This window comes from Martes martes, assembly GCF_963455335.1.
Source record: "Martes martes genome assembly, chromosome: 3".
In the NCBI taxonomy this organism is placed as follows: Eukaryota; Metazoa; Chordata; class Mammalia; order Carnivora; family Mustelidae; genus Martes; species Martes martes.
In genome coordinates this window covers 86,374,488-86,395,471 of record NC_137890.1, presented here as the reverse complement: position 1 = coordinate 86,395,471, position 20,984 = coordinate 86,374,488, and the positions used below count along the sequence as shown (strand labels likewise).

Sequence of the window (20,984 nt, the reverse complement as noted above, 5' to 3'; positions counted from 1 at the left end):
TTATATAAATGGAATACACTACATAATCTTTAGAAACTGGCATTATCCACTAAATATAACGCCCACAAGGATCCATCCAAGTTGTTACATCTATCAATATTTGTTCCTTTTAATTGCTGAGCAGTATTCTACAGTACAAATGTGCCACAGTTTGACTATTCACCTGCTGAAGGACATCTGGATTGTTTCCAGTTCTGGACTATTATGAATAAAGCTGTATACTCATTTACAGGTTTCTGCACAAACTTAAATGTTCATTTTCCTGGGAAAAGTGTCCAGGACTGCAAGTGCTGGGTCGTATGGTGGTTGCATGTTTAACTTTACATGCACTGCCAAACTGTTTTCCAGAGGAGCTGTATCATTTTACTTACATCAAGGTACGAGTGAGCTAGTTTCTCAACATCCTTGCCAGCATTTGATGGTGTGACATACAGTTACTTTTATGTACAAATTTAAGACTAAATTAAGACTAGCACCCCTCAAAAGTAAAGCCTATTTGTAAACATGTGGGCATTCAAATCACTCAACTTTTAGGTAACTATTTACTCTACTGGTAAATGGAGAGTGGGTATATGTGTGTCTGTGTGGGGGGAGGTTGGAGTGGGAGAAGAGGATTAAAAATTCATTTCTATTCCCTTGTATGGAGTGTAATCTTTTTTTTTTTTTTAAAGAGAGAGAAAGCATGAGAGTGAGGGGGTGGGGAGGGCAGAGAGAGCCGGAGAAGGACTCTTAAGCAGGTTCCATGCCCAGTGCAGAACCTGATCTCACAACCCTGAGATCATGACCTGAGCCAAAATCAAAAGTCAGAAGTTTAACTAACTGAGCCACCCAGGCACCCCAAGTTTCATCTTTTCTTAATATCAAGCTTCTATAAGTTTCAAATACAGGAATAAATTAAGTGGCTAGCCAAAGAAAATTCTCATAACCTATTCTCCCGTAAAGCTGCCCCCTGTCCCATCATCAAATCTATCCACAAACCAACAACACCAGTGCTCTCTAGCTTTTCTCCCCCCTCTCGCAATTTGGTGCCACCTGATTGCCAGCACTCACTGCACAAACTCCTCTGTAGCCTCTGCAATGGCCCATGCCCTTTGCTGCTATCCCTCTCCAGCATGGCCTCTTCATTCTCCTCTAGCATTTCCTCCAACATGCAGAACAACACCTACTCACTCACTTTCAGTGGCTACACTCTTTTCAAAGTGGTGTGGTTTATTTCTTACTCTATACTTTCTTGGTTCCACAATCAATTCTGTGGAAATAACTGTCAAATCTATTGTCTCTGGCCCCAAATCCAGGTTTTAGACCCATGATATTTACATTATAAATATCATACATGATATTTGTAAGAGTATTTCACTAGGCATCTCACATTTACTATGCCCAAAGCAGAAGGCACCTATGTCCTCCAAATCTACTCTTCCTCTCTATTTAGGCAAATGGTAATACCACTGCCTGAGTTACTTGCGATAAAACTGATGTCTTCAACATTAGCCAAACTCCCCACCTAACAGAGTCACCAATTCTTGGCAATTTTGTACCTCAGTTTCACGGCCTTCAGCTCCTCTGCACTCTAACCCACCTTGCACCACGATACCACCAGCACCAGCATTCCAAATCAAATCTGAAAACTTCGTATCTATGCCCACTTTCTATAGAATCACAAAGAGAAGTGACAATTCCACAACTTGATTTAAAACCCCTTCAAAATCTGGCCCACATCTATACTCTCAAACTCATCTTGTACCATCTCAGGTACCACACTATTGCCCAACCACTTCAGTCTACTTGCTATTCCTGAAGTAGACTTTGCATAATAACCCATACCATTACTTAAGCTCTCCCCTTTACTTATAAACTCTTTATAGACATTTTAAGAGCATAGGTCACTTTTGGTTTTTATATTCCCAGAACTCAACACAGTCTAGCACATAGCAAGCAGCAACAAAATCTTTACTGAAATGAACTATTTCTCAATGTTATATCCTCTAGACCACCACCATGTTTGTGGATATTCAATAAATGTTAATCTGAAAGCCATCCCCCCACTAGGGTAAACATAACGTTTCATTTGCCATTTTTTTAAAGCCACAAGCAGAAGATTTTCTATATGAAGTCTAAGAACAACAATTAATAAAAAATCTTACTTTTCTTCTCCTGTCAGCACCTTTTCCAGGTCTCTTCGGGGTGTCTGACCACCAGTGCTGTGAAAAAAATTATCAATGATACCAGGAATGTTAGAACCTTATAACTAAGAAAAAAACCAGCAAAGCAAAATATCAAACTTGGGACTACAATTTGGTCCTTTACACTGGATCTGGGAAAATTACTCCAAATCTTTTAAAATTATAACTTCTTTTAATGATTGTTTGCATACCAGGTTTCATCATGGGTGAGGAGTAACTGCCATTTTTGTAACTTATAACCCTGTCATCCTGGATGCAACTGCATCCAGTTTGCTGATACAAACTGAACCAGGAACAATTTTTTTTCTCCTAAGAATCTGAAAATGGGCCTGAGAAAGAGAGTCTTTCCTGCAACTGGCTGGAACAACACAAGCAACCTCTAAAATTGGCAAAGGCCACATTCCACCAAATCAAACCAAAAAAGAAGGGAGTGTGGGCCTTCACTGTACAGTACCACATTTAAACTAAAAGGGTATAAACTACACAGACCTACGAAGCTGAGAGAAAAGACAAAATCCTATCACTCTGCAGGATTCTTAATGACCTGATTACAAAACCTGAGTTGCTGGAACAATATTTACTCTTCATACCTGTTCATTCTCCGTCGTTGAGGCATTTGTTCTAGATCTCTCTGCTCTCTTTCTTCTCTTGTCATACCTTTGTAGTTTGAGGTAAGACCAAATATAGGCCGAGACCATTCATCTGTAACAAGGAAAAATCAATTATTTAGACTAGAAAATAGCATTTCTGCTACCATTCCCTGAAATAATAATATTACATTCTAGTGTGATGTAATATTCCAGGCTTTAGAATATTCTTTCCCTAAAGATACCATTATTTCAGGACCACTTCAGGATAAACCCAGCAGGTAGTAATACCAGTATTATAATCAGCTTCAGCTGATTCAGAAAATTGAGTGTCAAAAAGTCATTTATGCCTTTAACTATCACAGAGGTTTAAAGGAAGTAATAACTGACTCACTTTGACAGTCATCAATTAGCTGTATTGACATTTCAAAGACAGCCTAATTTGTAAGTTTACTCTACCGAAAACAGAAAATCTTGAAATTCTTCTAGCTTCCTAGTATAACCAAAAACAAGCTCCCTTATTACTTGTCAAATGTCTAAATCTTCAAAAATTGCATTTTAACAGTGCAGCACAGAGTCTAGATTTCATTAAGTCTAAGAAAGCTGTTATAGTGATGTGACCATGAACCAAAGTACAACATGCCCACCATTTAGTCAGTAAAAGTCCAGGGGTGATGTTTTTGTTCTCAAACATAATCTAGCTTACTGCTGCATTTACTACACCATCAAAACAAACAAGAACATTCAGAAAGAATATTAGGTGTTATCAAATAAGGGAGCAGGGAGTCTCAGGGAGTCTATGTATCTTTACACATTTTGCCTATGGACCCCACTATTAGATTCAGAATTACTGTTATAGTACGTCATGGGTATTAGTGGGAATATTCTGCTTCTCTCAGCTTAGGGCAAAATGAGAGTTGAGAACTACTGCATAAAAGCATTAGAAGTTTATCATATAATACAGCACTGCAGTTTATTAACAAGATCAAAAATGTAATACTTCTCTAGTTCACACAAAAAATAAATTTCTCTAAAAACCTTTGATAATCTCAAAATCTCAAAAATCTCAAAAACTGAATAGAAAAGTAATTACTATATTATGTATTATATAATTACTATATTATATATAATATATATATTACTATATATATAGGAATATTTTTGATATATCCTTGAAGTTTAAAAAATTCCTTTGCAACATGGAGCACAGAAGAATTAAGAAGAATGATGAAAACACACATGGTTTTCATTCTTAAAACTGAAAGATACAGTAATTGATAAGATTAATTCCAGTTAGATTCCTGGATTTCTCAGTTATCATTAAATAAGAACATGCAAAACACTTTGAAGACCGTTATAAAGGAAACAATAGCACTAGCGGCTAACATTTCTTGAGGTCTTACTATGTGCTATGCACTGTGCTTATATATATAATATATAATATATAAAACTATATATAATTGTATATAATATATAATACAGTACATATATCCTCTAATATAATCTTTATAATTCAAAATGAACATATCATTATTTTACAGAGGAGGAAACCAAGGCTTAGAGCTTAAATCACTTGCCTAAAGAATGCAATAAGGTAGGTGGTGAATCCAGGATTTGAACCCAGATATGATGGACTCTAGGGCCTATATACTAACCCCTCTCTATATATGCTCTTGAGCCAGGATTAGAAAACTTTTCACTTGCTATCCTTAATATTCATAGCATACTTAAATATGCTGAGGAACATTTTAAATCTAAGGCTAAAAAACTGATACCCACAAGAAATTACCAAAAAAATTTCTATTCTACTTCATGAACCCATTTCAAATGAATATTGGTAAAAATATAGTTTGCTTTTATATATACATGTCTTTCTGACATACATAAACACAACACAACAAAAAGCAAAATGTACATACTGATTAATTTCCCTGCCATATCCTTGTTGGACCTTGATTCCTTGGGGTGTTTATAGAGATACATCACTGCTCGTCCAATCCCACTATGCTTCAGGGTCTCCTGGCTCACACTAGGTAGCTGGGGAACACAAACACATACAAACACATTAATCACTCAAAAACTGGGAGTCCTGCCAATCTATTCTAGAGGACCTCCAACACCTGGTTCTTTCACAAAAGAATAAGGAAAATTCCATTTTCAGAATCTGCAGGCATTGAACACAAAGATACTCTGTGTTCCTATCAAGAGTTGAGATTTCAGTATTACACTGAGTCAAAGTAAAACTTAATGTGGAAAGTGTAAACTAACCATACTCAGAAGTTAGCAGTTTAATACAAGCATCAGTACAGGCCTCTGAATCAAACAGACCTCAGTCTGAACCTAAGCATAGCCAATCTACTAGTTATGTGACCTTGGACAAGTCATTTAACTTCTCTTGAGTCTTCATTTCCTCATCTGTAGAATGAAAACAATTCACCTACTTTACAGATTTGTTGAGAGGAATAAATGAACCAATACATGTATGAACACCTAGCACATGGGAAGTTCCTTGGGAATTCCTTCAGAAGTTAAGTAGCCTGCCCAAGGTGTCACAGCCACATAAAGGTGGCCCAGCTCAAGATTTCACGAGCAAGTTTATCTGAATCTGAAATTAGTGCCTTTTCTACTTCAAGTGCCTCCCTAAAACATGTCCACTGCTATACAATTCCTCTTAGATAAATAATAGCAACTCAAGATCTTTTTCCTTCAATACTATAGTTACATGAAATGTTATAAGGCCTTCCTTTTTATGCTCATTTTATTTAGTATGTTTCTAATAGACATACCTATTGAAACCCCTCTTCTGGCAGACTAAGGCAGAATATGTAAGTACATGCTGACACAGAGGTTGGAACGATACAAACCACATCAGATAATTAATGAAGAACATATACTTAGATTATTTGCCTCTAACCTCTTGCAGAATCTTCAATAGCTCCTCTCGAATCTTCAATGCTGGCAAACTCCTATCCGGTAGAGGGGAGAGCCATTCTTTGATGGCAGACATCACACCACTGTCAATAAATGTTTCTTTAAGGTCCTGCCTGCAATTAAAAAAAAAGTCCAGTCTCTGAACCTTGGTTCTATCATAGCTTGCTCTGGATTTTCTTATATATTTAGTGGCATTTCCAAAGACTGCTTTTAAAGTTACTCAACCACCTTACTTACTGAGTACCTATTCCTGTTTCAAAAGCAATATAAAATTTAGTTCCTACTTAAAAAAACAAACAAACAGATTTGACAGGCAACGATCATTTGTTAAAAACCTGAATTATATAAGACAGGTTAATGCTATATGAATGGTACATACAATAAGAATAAAGAGCTCCAATAATTACAACTTTAAAAAAATAATCTTTATCAGAATAGAGATTCTCAAACTGGTTTAGATGATAGAGAACCCAAAATTGTGTTAGTCTTGGCAGGACACCTAACTTGGTTAGATTCAAGGAGAAATCAGTTGCTCAACAATACGAGTAAACCAGTGAGACAGCCTAGTATCAAGATCTATCAAAAGAGGGTCCTCATTCTAGAAGACCAGTGACATACTTCATATATAACTGGTCATATAAGCCTCCTAAAATACAGGCTTCAACCAGTCCCCAGAATTTTCTCTGTGCTCAATTACACTGGGAAAAGATTTTACTAGACTCAAAATAAGAGAGTCGATAAAGAACAAAAGTAGTGGTTTACATGCTTTACTTTCCTTAGTGTCAGTTTGCGTGCTCGCTTCAGCAGCACATATATCCTTAGTGTCAGTTTGCTATTTGTTCCGTTCTGTTTGTAACAGGCATCAAGACTTTAGAAAAATTTATGAGGGGGCACCTGGGTGGTTCAGTCAGATAAACACCCAACTCCTGATTTCAGCTCAAGGCATAATCTCAGGGTTATGAGACCAAGCCTTGCATCAGGCTCTGAGCTGGGCATGGAGCCTGCTTAAGATTTTCTCTCTCCCTCCGCCCCTCATGCACCTTTAAAAAAATAAAAATAAAAAATTGGGAGGAAGTAACATAATTTAGGAAATTCTATTTATTATTATTTTTCTATGAATTGACAGATAGCAGTCATTAAATAACATCTCTAGAACACCAGTACATAGTTTGAATATTATTCCATTAAGATGAAACAACTTTTTCAAGAAAACAGAATACTTACTTCTTAAGGTGCATGACCACAGTAGGTAATAATGTTAATTTTTTCAGTGCTGGTTTTTTTTGATTGTTCAACTGTCTGTCTTCCTATCCAGGAAGAAAAAGATTTTTTAAAAAGCAACAACTTGTTGTTAATAATAAATTGCAACCACTATAATTCTAAACTTTAAAATAAAATAAAGCAGCAGTGTCTCTGAGTAACAATTTTTTCTACAAGAAAACTAAAAAATGAACTTTTTATAGAACCCCAAATTCTACGTCTGTATTTTTTTTTATTTTTTTCAGTGTTCCAAGATTCACTGTTTATGCACCACATCCAGTGCTCCATGCAATACATGCCCTCCTTAATACCCACCACCTCTACGTCTGTATTAATCAAACCTACAAAACTATTAGATTAGCTTAAACAATTACAAATTTAGAGGAATAATGTTATTGTTATTAAAGAAGAGTTTCAGTATTTACTTTGGTGCTTTTTCCTATTTTAATTATAGAAAATTTCAAATTCTACCAAGATAGAAAAAAACTAACACACTATCACATACATGTCCACAATTAAGCACCCATGACCAGTCTTATTTCAGCTACATGTCTCCACATACTTTTCTCTTAAGTGAGGAAAGAAAAGAGGAAGCCACCAGTGACCCATCTCACCTCCGCAGCCTCATTCATCTTGACAATCATAGCACTCACTACGTCATCAGCGTCACTAATAAAAGTACCACCATCTCGGTTACGCCTGCGCTTGCCGCTCATGCTCTTTTTCCGCTGCAACATCATCTCAAAATCCGACAGAAAGTCCATACTAAGCAGCAACACAAAATCAAGTGAAATACAAATTCCCTTTTAAATACATATCTCCTTTTGTGACAGTTAAGAACCCCCAACTTTCTTAATTCTAACTCCACAAAATGCTACTTTCTTCTAAAGTGCAAATACTTACAACTTGGTACCTTTCAAGATACCAGACTTCTCTGAACAAAGATTACAATCATCTCAACAAAAGAATGTGAAATTCAACCAAGTAATATTTTGTAGTTAGGACTTGACCTCATTGCCCCTGGAATCCCAAGGTCAGCTTTTCTCTCAAAAAATGTGTTTTTATGTTATGTTTCAGTAACTCAAGAAGAGCTTACACAGTGAGGATGACACAAATTAAGAAGCTGAGCACAGGGCAAATGAAAAGAAAAATAATAAGTGTAAATATATTTTCAGACAGCACTGTATATAGAGAAACAGAATGGAGAAAAATGGAACAGATTCTTTGCTACACTTAGTAAGGAACCAAAATAAGAAAAAACAAAGTTTGATAGTCTCTACCTTCATTTTTAAAGTACTCTTTAACAAATACCTTTATGATTTTTAATTTAAATATTCACATATAGTGTATTATTAGTTTCAGAGGTAGAGTTCAGTGATTCATCAGTCTTATATAATACCCAGTGCTCATTACATCACATGCCCTCCTTAATGCCCTTCACCCAGTTACCCCATTCCTCCACCCACTCCCCTCCAGCAACCCTCAGTTTTTAACAAATTCCTTTTTATTTTTTTATTTTTTTTTTAAATTTTATTTATTTATTTGACAGATCACATAGTAGGCAGAGAAGCAGGAGAGAGAGAGAGAGAGAGAGAGAGACACACACACACACACACACACACACACACACACACACACACACACACGGGAAGCAGGCTCCCTGCTGAGCAGAGAGCCCGACGCGGGGCTCGATCCCAGGACCCTGAGACCATGACCAGAGCCGAAGGCAGCGGCTTAACCCACTTGAGCCACCCAGGCGCCCCAACAAATTCCTTTTTAAAAAATGAAACAAACTTACTGTTTTCCTCTCTTTATGTTATCATCAGAATCTGAATCTTCTGCTTCTTTTACCTGTGTTTCACTTTTTTCTTCCTCCAAATCTTCTTGGTTAAAACCCTACAGGCCAGGTAAATTTGCCAGGGTTATTGCAACTTCCTTACAGATTTCCTTTAGTATAACTACTCTTAATTTTTTTTTGCATTTTTAAAGTAATACATTCACAAAAAGGTACAGAGCAAAAAAGCTTCCTCCATCCTAGCTGCCAGTGTTACTACTTTTCTTATGTCTTCTTCCAGAAATAGCCTATATTTATACATACATACTTCTACACATATGTATTTCTTATCCCCTTTTATTATACAAATGGTAGCATACTCCACACACTGGGTACAGTATATACTGGTCTCCACTTTCCATATTTAACAATAGAATATGGAGATCAATTCATATTGGCATAAAGTATCCTCATTCATTTTAAGGCTTTGGATTATTTCATACTATGACTGTAACCATAACTTGTTTATATATTTTGCCACTGATATTTAGGTATATGTAACTGAAATTCTGCGAAATATTTACCAAACTTCTCATAGAGGTTATACTTATTCTTTCCAGCAAAGCATTAAGTACACCTGTTTCTCCAGCTTTTCACTACTACAAATTGTCAAACATTGATATTTGCCAATCTCTGAACCAAAAACTAAAAGGCATCTTTCTTTATATTCTCTTGTGAGTAACGGTGGGCATTTTGTTCATGTTTAAAGGTCATTTTTAATTTTTTCTCTATGGAACTCCCAATTTCGTATGTCCATTTTCCTGTTGGATCTTTGTCTTATTGGTATGGATTTAAAACTTAGCCCTTTTTAAGTGACAGGGCCTGCACAATCCTCAATTGGTACAGTTGCATTTTGTTTATGGTAATGTTTTCCAAGCATAATTTTTTACTTTTTTTTAAGATTTTATTTATTTATTTGACAGATCACAAGTAGGCAGAGAGGCAGGCAGAGAGAGAGGGGGAAGGAGGCTCCCCGCTGAGCAGAGAGCCCGACGTGGGGCTCGATCCCAGGATCCCGAGATCATGACCTGAGCTGAAGGCAGAGGCTTAACCCACTGAGCCACCCAGGCGCCCCATAATGTTTTACTTTTATGTAATTAAAATGGTCAGTCTTTTCTTTATAGCTTCTTTTATGTTGTACTTAGATCTTTCCAATAGTTCACTGAGTATGTTGTTTTTCTCCGTGAACTAAACCCAAAATCAAGTTGATGGTAATTCTCTAAACTAGAGAAACACATCTTGCTCTTGTAAAAAAAAAAAAAAAAAAAAGCTGCTTAGTTGAGTATAAGCACCATGAGCGCAAAATCCAATCTCTGGCATACAGGCTCCCAAATATTTGTTGAATGAGTTATTCCTATTATTCCTATTTTCCTTAGGTTCACTTTATTTTTCTACCCTCTTGAATCAGACTCTAAATTCACCTAAGTTTCACTCTTTTAGGAATTAAAGTACTGATTTTTTTTTCAATGCAAGAACTGTTTGACAAGAAAGTCTTTAATTTCTGGGTGGCAAGGATATTTTGTTTGTGGATTTTGAAATGAATTTCTAATTTCACTGCTCTGCATTCAGACAATGTTGTTTATAATTTGTAATTTTTGCAAAAGCTTTGTTTAAAATTTATATGGGAATGTGATAAAATCAAGGCAATCTTGAAAAATAACAAGCTTAGAAGGCATAAACAACCAAATATCCACAGTTCTGTATTAACACTGCAAGGATAAAGAGACCCACAGAACAGACAAGAAACTGCCGATATAGACTGGAAATCATCTACAGACACTTCGTTTATGACAAAGATGGCACTAGGGAGAAGCAGGAAAGGCTGGCCTCGGTCAACTAGATATTCGAAATGGGAGGAAAAATTTTTTTAAACATTTTAATTTAAAGTAACTCTATATACCCAATATGGGGCTTCTTTACAACCCCAAGATGAAGAGTCATATGCTCTACCAACAGAGCCAGTCAGGAACCCCCTAACTTCTATCTCATACATACCATTATAGGTGGATTGTACAACTAAATGTGAAAGATTAAAATAAGCTTCTAGAATATAATTCAAGAGAGTATCTCTATGATCTTAGGAATAAGCAAAAATTTGTGGGAATTCAAAGTTTCACTATAAAGGAAAAGATGGAAAAAGTTGATTTATATTAAAATTAAAAACTTTTGCTCCTCAAGACTCCATTAAGAAAGTGAAAAGGAAAGCCAAAGAACAGAAAATAATTTTAACTTTTATAATCCCCAAGCTTTTCTTTTGTATTCTTATTTGCATTTATTTCCAGATTACATAAAAAGAGACTCTTCAGTGGCTTTTTGGTCTGCTTATTCTATTGGTTACATTCCACTCAGATAATAGATTTGTCCATTTCTCTTTGCCATTCTGTCAATTTTTGTTTTGTATACATGTATTTCGGCCACATTATTATATATATACAATTTGAAAACCTTTTTAATCAATATAAAGTGACCCTCTTTTTTTTTTTTTTTAAAGATTTATTTATTTGAGAGAGAGAATCCCGAGCAGACTCCACGCTGAGCACAGAGCCTGAGGGAGGGCCCGATTTCAAGATCCTAAGATCACAACCTGAGCCGAAACCAAGGGTCACATGCTTAACTAACTGTGCTACCCAGGCACCCCTGAAGTGACCCTTTATCTCAAATGTTTTTCTGCCTCAAAGTCTCATATTCATATAGCTGTGCCAGTTTTTTTATTAGCGTTCACACACAGTATCTTTTTCCATCCTTTTATTTTCAACTTTTCTTTACCTTCTTTCAGATGAATCATGAAATGAGTAAGCAGCTATATTTTAAAATCCAATCTGACCACCTCTGTCCTTTAATTAGAGCACTTGATATATTTCGGTTTAATGTAATCTGAGATGTTATAAAAGCTTAAATCTGCTATCTTACTGTATCCTACTCTAATTATTCCCTGTTCTATACCTCTTTCTTTTTCTCTTGCCTTCTTTTTGGATTGATAGCTTTTATTATTGCTTTTCCCCTCTATTAATTGGAGGCTACATATTCCATTAGTCTTTTTAGTGGCCACTTTAGAGATCACAATGCAAAGTCTACTGATGTCCTTTTATACACATTTGCAAAGACCATGTATACTCCCATTTTGTTACTGCTGTCATATTCTAATTTTATAGATATTTCAACCCACACCACACATGACTTTTTTTGTAGCATCAATACTCATTTAGACTTACCCACACACTTTTGTTGCTTTTTCTTCCTAAATCCCTGATTTTCCACCTGAGATTTTCTTTCTGCCTTTAGTATCTCCATCAATTGGTATATTGGTAAGATGAATTAGGAGGAAATCTTCATTCCTGACAAGTATTTTTGCTGAATGTAACAGAACACTAATTCGCAGTTAGTTTCTGTTAGTTTCTGTTAAGAAGTCAGCTGTTAATCTGATTTTTGCCTCTCTGAGTGTAATATTTTCCCCCTCTGGCTACTTTTAAATTTTCCTGTCTTCTCGGACTTCTTGCAATTTTACTATGATGTATTTAGGTACAGATTTCACTGTATCATTGTATTTATCCTGCCTATAATTTGTACAACTTCTAGAAACTCTTGCTTTACATTTCATTTCCTTAAATGCTTCTGCTATATTTTTCTAAGATTCCAATTCACTATGCTAAGCCTTCTCATGTATAATTTATAATTTTTTATATATCTCAGTTCTTCATTCTAAATAGCTCCTTCTAACCTCATTTTCTTTTCAAATAACTCTAATCTGTTGTTAAACTCATCCACCAAATTTTTAATTTGTTACTATAATTTTACCACTCCAGAATTTCTATTCAGTTCTCTTCTTCCAAATCTACCTTTTTAAAAAAATTGTTTGGTGTGGGGCGCCTGCCTGGCCCAGCTGGTGGGACATGCAACTCCTGATCTCAGGGTTGTGAGTTCAAGCCCCATGCTGGGTATAGAGATTACTCAAAAATAAAATCTTAAAATTTTTTTAAATAAAAATTGTTTGCTCTGACAAAATTTCTAATCTTTTATCTCCCTGAACAGTTATTTTATTTTTTTAAGGAAATAGCTAAGATTCCTGTATCTAGACCCCCTATTTCTATTATCTGTTGTCACTATTGTTTCTTTTTAAGGTTATCTATGATTGTGTACCACACTACGTACCTGATAAACTACAGAAATAATCTGAGGCCTGTGATGATGCTACCTTTGTCCTAAAGGTATTTGTCTGAGTATGCCAGGTGTCTCAAGAGCACTAGCCAATGAATTAAGGCACACTGTGATTGAATCTCTGGGACTGAGGTTCTCTAGGTTGTCAGAAGACTCAAAGCTGGCCTAAAATCTGAGCAAAGACTCTTATCACTTCCACATCACTCTTAATCCAAGGAGTCCCAATTCTGAGCATGCAGTTTTCAGGGTCTCCTAAGCTCAGCAAAATCTGACCTCCAAATTTTGACCCCTGAGGCTGTCAAAAATACGACCAGCCTCTCAGCCTAATCAGGCAACCATCCCAGAAAAAGCAGTTTTAAATGCTGAGCTTACCTCTTTAGGCATCTGTCTGTTCTGGGGTTTGGCTTAGTAATTCTTTGCTATCTTATTCCTCTGCTGATGAGATTTTTAAACATTTGTCTGGCTTTTCTAGTCGTCCTTAGTGGAAGGGTTGGTCCAAATTACCTAGCCTGCCACTGCTAGAATCACAAGTTTTGTTAAGTATTGCGAATCTTTCCCTTTAGCATTACAATGTACCTTCCACCATTTCTTAAAATGTCCCCCACCAATTAATTCAATTTTGCCTTTTATGCTTTTGTACATACTTTTAATTCAGTTTTCTGAATCCTCTATTTTAGACTTTTCTACTGAACACATTATAATTGTTTATTTCCACTTACTGTAATTTAGCTATTTGGGAACCACTGCCACAGAAACAAAAACAATAGTCTAAGAGGAAATATCTCCCTTATACTTACTGTAAATTCTTCTTCCTCTTCATCGCCAGATTCTCCAAATATGTCTGCAATAAGATTTCTAGAAGAGAAGGAAATCATTTGCTTTCTTCTCATTTGCACAGGAACCAAGAAATCTTTTTCTAATAAGGTATATTTTATGTATAGTAAAATGTGCAGATCTTAAGTGTCCATTTTGGTGGATTTTGAGAAAAGTACACATTCATGTAACCACTACCCTCATCAAAATATAGAACAATTTGATCTCCCCAGGGAGTTCAGTTGTGGCCCTTTCTAGCCAGTCCCTACATGAACATCCTAGAGCCAACCACCATTCTGATTTCCATCACCGCAGATTAATTTTGCCTGCTCCTGAACTTCACATCAGTGGAATCAGACATGTCTACTTCACTTCTTTCACTTAATACTATTGAGATTCATCCACATTATAGTGTGTAGCAATAGTTCAGGATTCCTGAATCCCCCAAAGTCATGCAGTCAGGCAGGAAATACTGTATTTTACTTCTCATCACAAAATTTTAATACCAGTTTAAAAAAAATTAAAAGACAAACCCCTCTCTACCACCTCTATGAACCCTTGAAAACTCATGTTATACTGTCACTTACTCTTCTTCATTCCCAGACTCACTATCACTCCCAAAGAGATCCTTCTCTTCATTTTTCTTATCAGACAACTCTTCTTTCCCTACTTCTTCTTCACTGTCAGATGCTAGAGTCTTCTCTCTTTTGCCTGATTTGTCTGATATAACATCACTGTCAGAGTCATCTGCATCAGAGACAACACGACTCTTCTTTGCTGCTGTCAAAAAAGGTGCAAAATATCATTAATCTTATTCATCATGGTCATGGTATTACTAAAACGAACAGGTGCTTTAACATAGCAACACTTGGCAAAAATCAAAGGGCTCCTAACACAGCTTAGAATAATTATTTAAAAAAAAAAAAAAAAGACCAGGGGCACTTGGCTGTCTCTGTCAGACCATGTGACTCCTGATCTCCAGGTCTTGAGTTTGAGCCCCACATCGGGTATAGAGATTAAGTAAAAATTTTATTAAAAAAATAGTGACTAAAAGGTTCAGAGTCATCTCACAATTATGATACTCTTTAGGAAAGAGTAACTGGAAGATGAAGAACAAAATAATCAATATAAAAATGGGCACCAATAGCTACCTTTCCTTGGGGGAATAGAGAAAAGAAGCCTAGAATGATGTACAGAATTAGAGTCCCTTCTATTCTGCCAAATATTAGCAAACTGAAAAAACTTAGATATTCTTTTGTGGAATTCCCATACTCCCCCATCACTGCTGGTCAGTTTGGAATTTCTCATCTCCCTTAGTAAACTGGATGGCACATGTGTGATGGTCTTTTTCCTTCTCCTGTAACAACTGTCAGCTTGTAAGGGAATAGGCCTCCCCACCCTATCAAGGAAGTTTCATAAAAAAATAATCAAGTAAAAAAAAAAATAATCAAGTAAAAATTATTATCCATGAAAACAGGATCCCAGGTAACAAAGACTAGAATATGCTACAGAGACATAGAGTCTCTAAATACAGTCTCCCTCACAAACTTCCTTATATTTGGGCATTCAATCACATTTCACAAAAGACAGGTACCAAAAAGACTTGGGAACTCAGTCAATAGCTAGATGGAAACTAGTGCACTGACTGTCACACTTGCTGCTAACTCTGGGTACAGCTGGGTTTTCAAGTTAACATATTTCTTAAACATTACCCTTCCCCCACAAAAAAACTAAGTATTTCATATTCCCATGAAACTCCCATTAGTTTACTATTTTGAACTAGTTAGATCTTAATACTCCTAGAACTCAAAGCAAATTTAATACTAAGATTAGCCACTGAAAACCAAGCAAAACTGGTATCCTAGTAATATTTTAGAAGATCAAGTTGAATGACAGAATATAGACCTAACATTTCAGAAATACAGTGCTTCACAGTTACAATTAATTATTACTAGACAATAATTAAAACTATGCACAAACAGTCCAAAACAATTCCTTACATGCTTTCTCTTCATCTTCACTATCAGAAAGCACAGCAGCTTTTCGCTTCGCTACTTTCTCCTCCTCCCCGACTTTTTCTTCATCTTCATCACTGTCAATTTTTGGCCTTTTGGGTTCTTCCTCCTCGCTGTCAGAACTCTGGATCCTTTTTCTGTCTACATGGCTATCTGAATGAAAGGAGTCATTCTGCATTTCTGTTTCCTCTCTCTTATTCTCCCCATCACTATCATCATCTGACTCTGGCTTCTGTTTGTGTCTGGAGGCATCCTCAGTTTCAGAATCACTGGCAGGTCCCTTCTGAGGCTCCTCACTCTCAGAGTCACTGACTCGGGGCTTGGGAAGCTCCTCATTTTCTGAATCACTGGCCTGGTTCCTTGGGGGGTCCTCACTTTCTGAATCACTGATACGGGGTTTGGGAAGCTCCTCATTTTCTGAGTCACTGGCTTGATGCCTTGGTGGGTCCTCACTTTCTGAGTCACTGATACGGGGTTTGGGAAGCTCCTCATTTTCTGAGTCACTGGCTTGGTGCCTTGGTGGGTCCTCACTTTCTGAGTCACTGATACGGGGTTTGGGAAGCTCCTCATTTTCTGAGTCACTGGCCTGAATCCTCTGAGGCTCCTCACTTTCAGAGTCACTGACCCGAGGCTTAGGAAGCTCCTCACTTTCAGAATCACTAATTCGAGGTTTGGGAAGCTCCTCATTTTCAGAATCACTGGCTTGGTGCTGTGGAGGTTCCTCACTTTCAGAGTCACTGATTTGAGGTTTTAAAGCATCCTCTGTTTCAGAGTCACTGGCAGGACTTTTGGGGAGCTCTTCCATTTCTGAATCACTGGCAGGATGTTTCCTAACGTCTTCATTTTCTGAATCACTTGCATGCCCGTTAAGAAGTTCCTCATTTTCAGAGTCACTGACAGGTAACTTCCTGGTCTCCTCACTCTCAGAGTCACTCCCATGCTGATTAGTGTCCTCATTTTCAGAATCACTTGCAGGAGGCTCTGCGTGCTCTTCAGACTCAGAGTCACTGTCCTTTTGCCTTTGAAGCTCCTCACTTTCAGAGTCACTGGCATTAAGATTTGAGGGGTCATCATTCTCAGAATCTGTCACATGGTGTCTTTTGTTGAGGCCATCCTCTCGATCACTAGGTTCATTCTGAAAAATTAAGGGTGAAAAAATTAGGAGAGTGCAAAAAAATGATTGGTAGTGAAATGTTAAAATTTTTCAACAATTTTTTTAAACAAAGGAATATGCACACTTCAATATAAAATTGTTGTTCTATACTTATATGGAAACACCCCACCTTAAAGAAGATCATACACCTGTAAAATGGCTAACATGGTTTGGATTCCAAAATGGGAAAAGATAACCAAACTTCACCAAAACAAATCTGTAAAGTATACCCCCAGATAATTATATAGGAAACTTACATCTTGAAGAGCTAGACTTTAAAAAAACAAACAAAAAAAACTCTGATGTTCTTACATAATTTTAGCTCCTAAATATATTTTTCAAAGAAATATAAGCAAACAGGTACCCAAGTTCTTTTTAAAAGAAACATTCTTGGGTTTTATAAAGTTAAAATTATTTTAAGGAAAAGAACTATGAAACTATAAGGCCAAATGATATACAGGACACATTCTCCTAGGCAAATCTAAACAAACAAGGAGAGGAATAGCTCACACATACTAAGTACCTATTATGAGCCTAATGTCTTGTCAGACTCTCTCCTGTTAGTTCATTTACTCCTTGTAACAGTACTTTTCATGGTAACAAAATTGAGGCTTGGAGCAGTCTCAGTCATATATCTAATAACACTGAGACAAGAGTTTAAGTTTTAGAGAAACTACAGTTGACCCTTCAACAACTTGGCAGAGGATCTCTAGGGGAACTGACCTCCCCTCCACCCCACACACAGTTGAAAGTCATGTATAACTACTAACTTCCAAACTACTAATTAGCCTCCTGTTGACTGGAAGCCTTACCAATAACACAAAATGTCAATTAACACATATTTTTTATGTTGTACTAAATTCTTATACACAATATTCTTAAAATATACTTTACTATACTATATTCTTACAATATAGTAAGATATTCTTACAATATACACACTATACTATATTCTTACAATACTATATTCTAACGATAAAGTAAGCTAGAAAAAAGTGTTTTGTTTTTTTTTTTTAAGATTATTTATTTATTTGATAGACAGAGATCACAAGTAGGCAGAGGCAGGCAGAGAGAGGAAGGGAAGCAGGCTCCCTGCTGAGCAAAGAACCAGATGTGGGGCTCGATCCCAGGACCCTGGGATCATGACCTGAGCCGAAGGCAGAGGCTCTAACCCACTGAGCCACCCAGGTGCCCCTAGAAAAAAGTGTTTTAAGAAAGTCATTAAGAAGAGAAAATACATTTATAGTACTGTATTTATAGAAAAAAAATTTCCAAATATAACTAGGCCTGTGCAATTCAAAACCATACTGTTCAAGGGCCGACTATAAATCAAAGTGAGGAATAATTAACTCAACAAACTATGTGCAAGTGCTGGGAGTCAAGGCTGAACATGTTTCAATGCCTGATCCTAAGAAGCTGCTTTCTAGTAAGCCAGCCAAACATATCCTAACAACATCAACTAATATGCACTGTCATGAATGTATGCATGTTATTTTGAACACCTACAGGAAGTGATCTCTATGAGACGGAGCTATAAAAGGTGTGCAGACAACAGGTATTTGTAACTAGTCTGTGATAACAGAGTCAGAAAAAAGATTAACAAGATTATTGAGGAGGGAAGGTGGGATATACAGACACCAGCAGAGGAACTAAAGCAGGAGGCAAAAGGGAAAATTAAAATTATAATTGGCTTTTGAAATGCTTTCCATAACATAGCCATAACGTAATTCTAACAGCATGTTTGTGTGTGGCTCAATTTATTTTCACTGCAAAGAACAGAAACCATCTCTGGCTATCTTCAGAAAAAAAGAACAATATTCCCAAAATCAAAGTGGAATGAACGACTAAAGACTCAGAAATGGTAGGAAACAAGTCAGCTCAGAGAGCTTAGAAAAGGGAACTCAAGGATCTTTCTACTAGAGCACTATCAATACCATGACTCACTCTAACCATGCTAAATTTCTGTGCCTAGGATCAAAAATTTTAAACCCCCAGGACAGATGATCTAATTGGCCACAGCAGTATCAGATGTCATGACTCAGTATTCACTGGGTTATACAGCCAGAGCATGGACAAAGCAGTGGGACCCACTGCCACAGAGGAAGAGAATCATGAACTAGACAGCCATTCCAAAACTCATCTGCTACACTCTACCCTGGATTTATAGACACATTGTGTATACATTCTAAAACAAGCAACCATGGGGCACTTGGGTAGCTTAGTAGGTTAAGCATCTGCCTTCAGCTCAGGTCATGATCCCAGAGTCCTGGGATCAAGTCCCTTGTCCAGCTCCCTGCTCAGCAGGGAGTCTGCTTCTCCCTCTCCCTTTACCTCTCTCCTCTCCCCCCACCCCGGCTCTTGCTCTCTCTCTCTCTCAAATAAGTAAATAAATCTTTAAAAATAAATAAGTAAGTAAATAAAATAAGCAATCATGACAAAGACATTACATATGGTCAGGACTGTGAAACTTAGGAATTCTCATCAACTTTTGAGGAGTTTCATTAAAACTGGGTATTTATTCATTATGTGTAATATGGTGAAGACAAAACAGTGAGAAATCACTGTAGTAAGAAAGTGCTAGTCAAGAGACTCAAGTTGGGGCGCCTGAGTGGCTCAGTGGGTTAAGCCTCTGCCTTCGGCTCAGGTCATGATCTCAGGGTCCTGGGATCGAGTCCCACATCGGGCTCTCTGCTTTGCAGGGAGCCTGCTTCCTTCTCTCTCTCTGCCTGCCTGTCTGCCTACTTGTGATCTCTGTCTGTCAAATAAATAAATAAAAATCTTTAACAAAAAGGAAAGTATCTAAAAAATAAAATAAAATAAAATAAAAGAGACTCAAGTTGGAGAATGCACTTAGGCAGTGACATCACAGAATTTAGGAAAGGAACATATTAAAAATCATACAGTTACACTTAAAAGTTATCAAAACAACATTCAAAATTTTTAGGCTGGTTTCAACAATTGGTTTAAGTTGCAAACTTAAAAAATCCAAAATGCAGTTTTTAAAAAAGTCAGATATGAGCACAACAAATCAATTATAGAAACTGCCATTTAAATGCCATGTTCTTAATAATTTTTAAAAAAATCCCCTAATTTTTAACCGTCAGAGAATTTGACCACTGAGGTTTCTTAGAATTTTAAAAAATGTCTATAATGCCTCATACCTCCCTCTTATAATCATTCACCTTGTAGATACAAATAAATACTGTTACCCATAATGAATCATTTGGTCATTTGGCTCAGCATACAAACAGAAACCACACTCCATATGGACCGTCACAATACCCAAGCAGAGAGAGGATTAACATCTAAAAATTACAAAGTAAATAATAAAACTGACAGAAAGCAATAAATGTCAAATAGAAATCCTTGTAAAGAACCAAACTCAGGATACTTGTTTCTTCCTTAATTATTAGAAGAGTGGAACAAAACTTTTGAACTCACATACTAACCTACAATTATAAATTGGCAAAACATTCAATACTAAGTCACAAAGTTAAACGCCATGAAGAAATTTCTACAGGAGATTTTCAAAAACATGTTTCCCTGGATCTTAGCTCTAAAAGATGTATCTGAAAACCTCATCTTGGGAGTTGTCAATACATACCACCTTACTGGCATATGAAAGAATTTAAGAAGTCCAGCAACAGAATTACACAATGCCATTATAGATAATATGCTGCTTATCCAGTGTAGCTCCTGGAGTGGACTTTGAGAAACTCCAATTTTACAGCAAGCATACACATAATAAAATGAAGCTATATATAAGTATCCATTGTCAAAAGACGGTTAACCTTAGGATCAGATAGTTAAAAACAAAAGCACTCCTGATGAGTAGAAGAAAGAGCAAACTGCACACAAAGCTTAAAAGTTCATAATAAAGGGGCGCCTGGGTGGCTCAGTGGGTTAAGCCTCTGCCTTCGGCTCAGGTCATGATATCAGGGTTCTGGAATCGAGCCCCGCATCGGGCTCTCTGCTCAGCAGGGAGCCTGCTTCCCCCTCTCTCTCTGCTTGCCTCTCTGCCTACTTATGATCTGTCTCTCTTTGTCAAAAAAA

The 20,984-nt window shown here is 36.7% G+C and overlaps 1 protein-coding gene across 6 annotated transcripts in view; it reads right to left on the bottom strand.

The window, feature by feature from the left end:
* IWS1 (interacts with SUPT6H, CTD assembly factor 1) overlaps positions 1 to 20,984 on the bottom strand; it is a 40,725-nt gene that overhangs the window by 6,631 nt on the left and 13,110 nt on the right. For 2 of the 6 annotated variants that reach the window (XM_080797926.1, XM_080797925.1), the window contains exons 3-12: positions 15,764 to 16,913; positions 14,351 to 14,540; positions 13,748 to 13,805; positions 8,760 to 8,857; positions 7,576 to 7,726; positions 6,926 to 7,008; positions 5,685 to 5,814; positions 4,690 to 4,807; positions 2,774 to 2,885; positions 2,145 to 2,201 (exon numbers count right to left, since the gene is read on the bottom strand). In XM_080797926.1, the coding sequence (XP_080654052.1) occupies positions 2,145 to 2,201; positions 2,774 to 2,885; positions 4,690 to 4,807; positions 5,685 to 5,814; positions 6,926 to 7,008; positions 7,576 to 7,726; positions 8,760 to 8,857; positions 13,748 to 13,805; positions 14,351 to 14,540; positions 15,764 to 16,913 (2,147 nt within the window). Of the gene's footprint in view, positions 1 to 2,144; positions 2,202 to 2,773; positions 2,886 to 4,689; positions 4,808 to 5,684; positions 5,815 to 6,925; positions 7,009 to 7,575; positions 7,727 to 8,759; positions 8,858 to 13,747; positions 13,806 to 14,350; positions 14,544 to 15,763; positions 16,914 to 20,984 lie in introns of all 6 variants that reach the window. The other 4 variants (XM_080797924.1, XM_080797923.1, XR_013966496.1 and 1 more) reach the window with 3 other exon arrangements.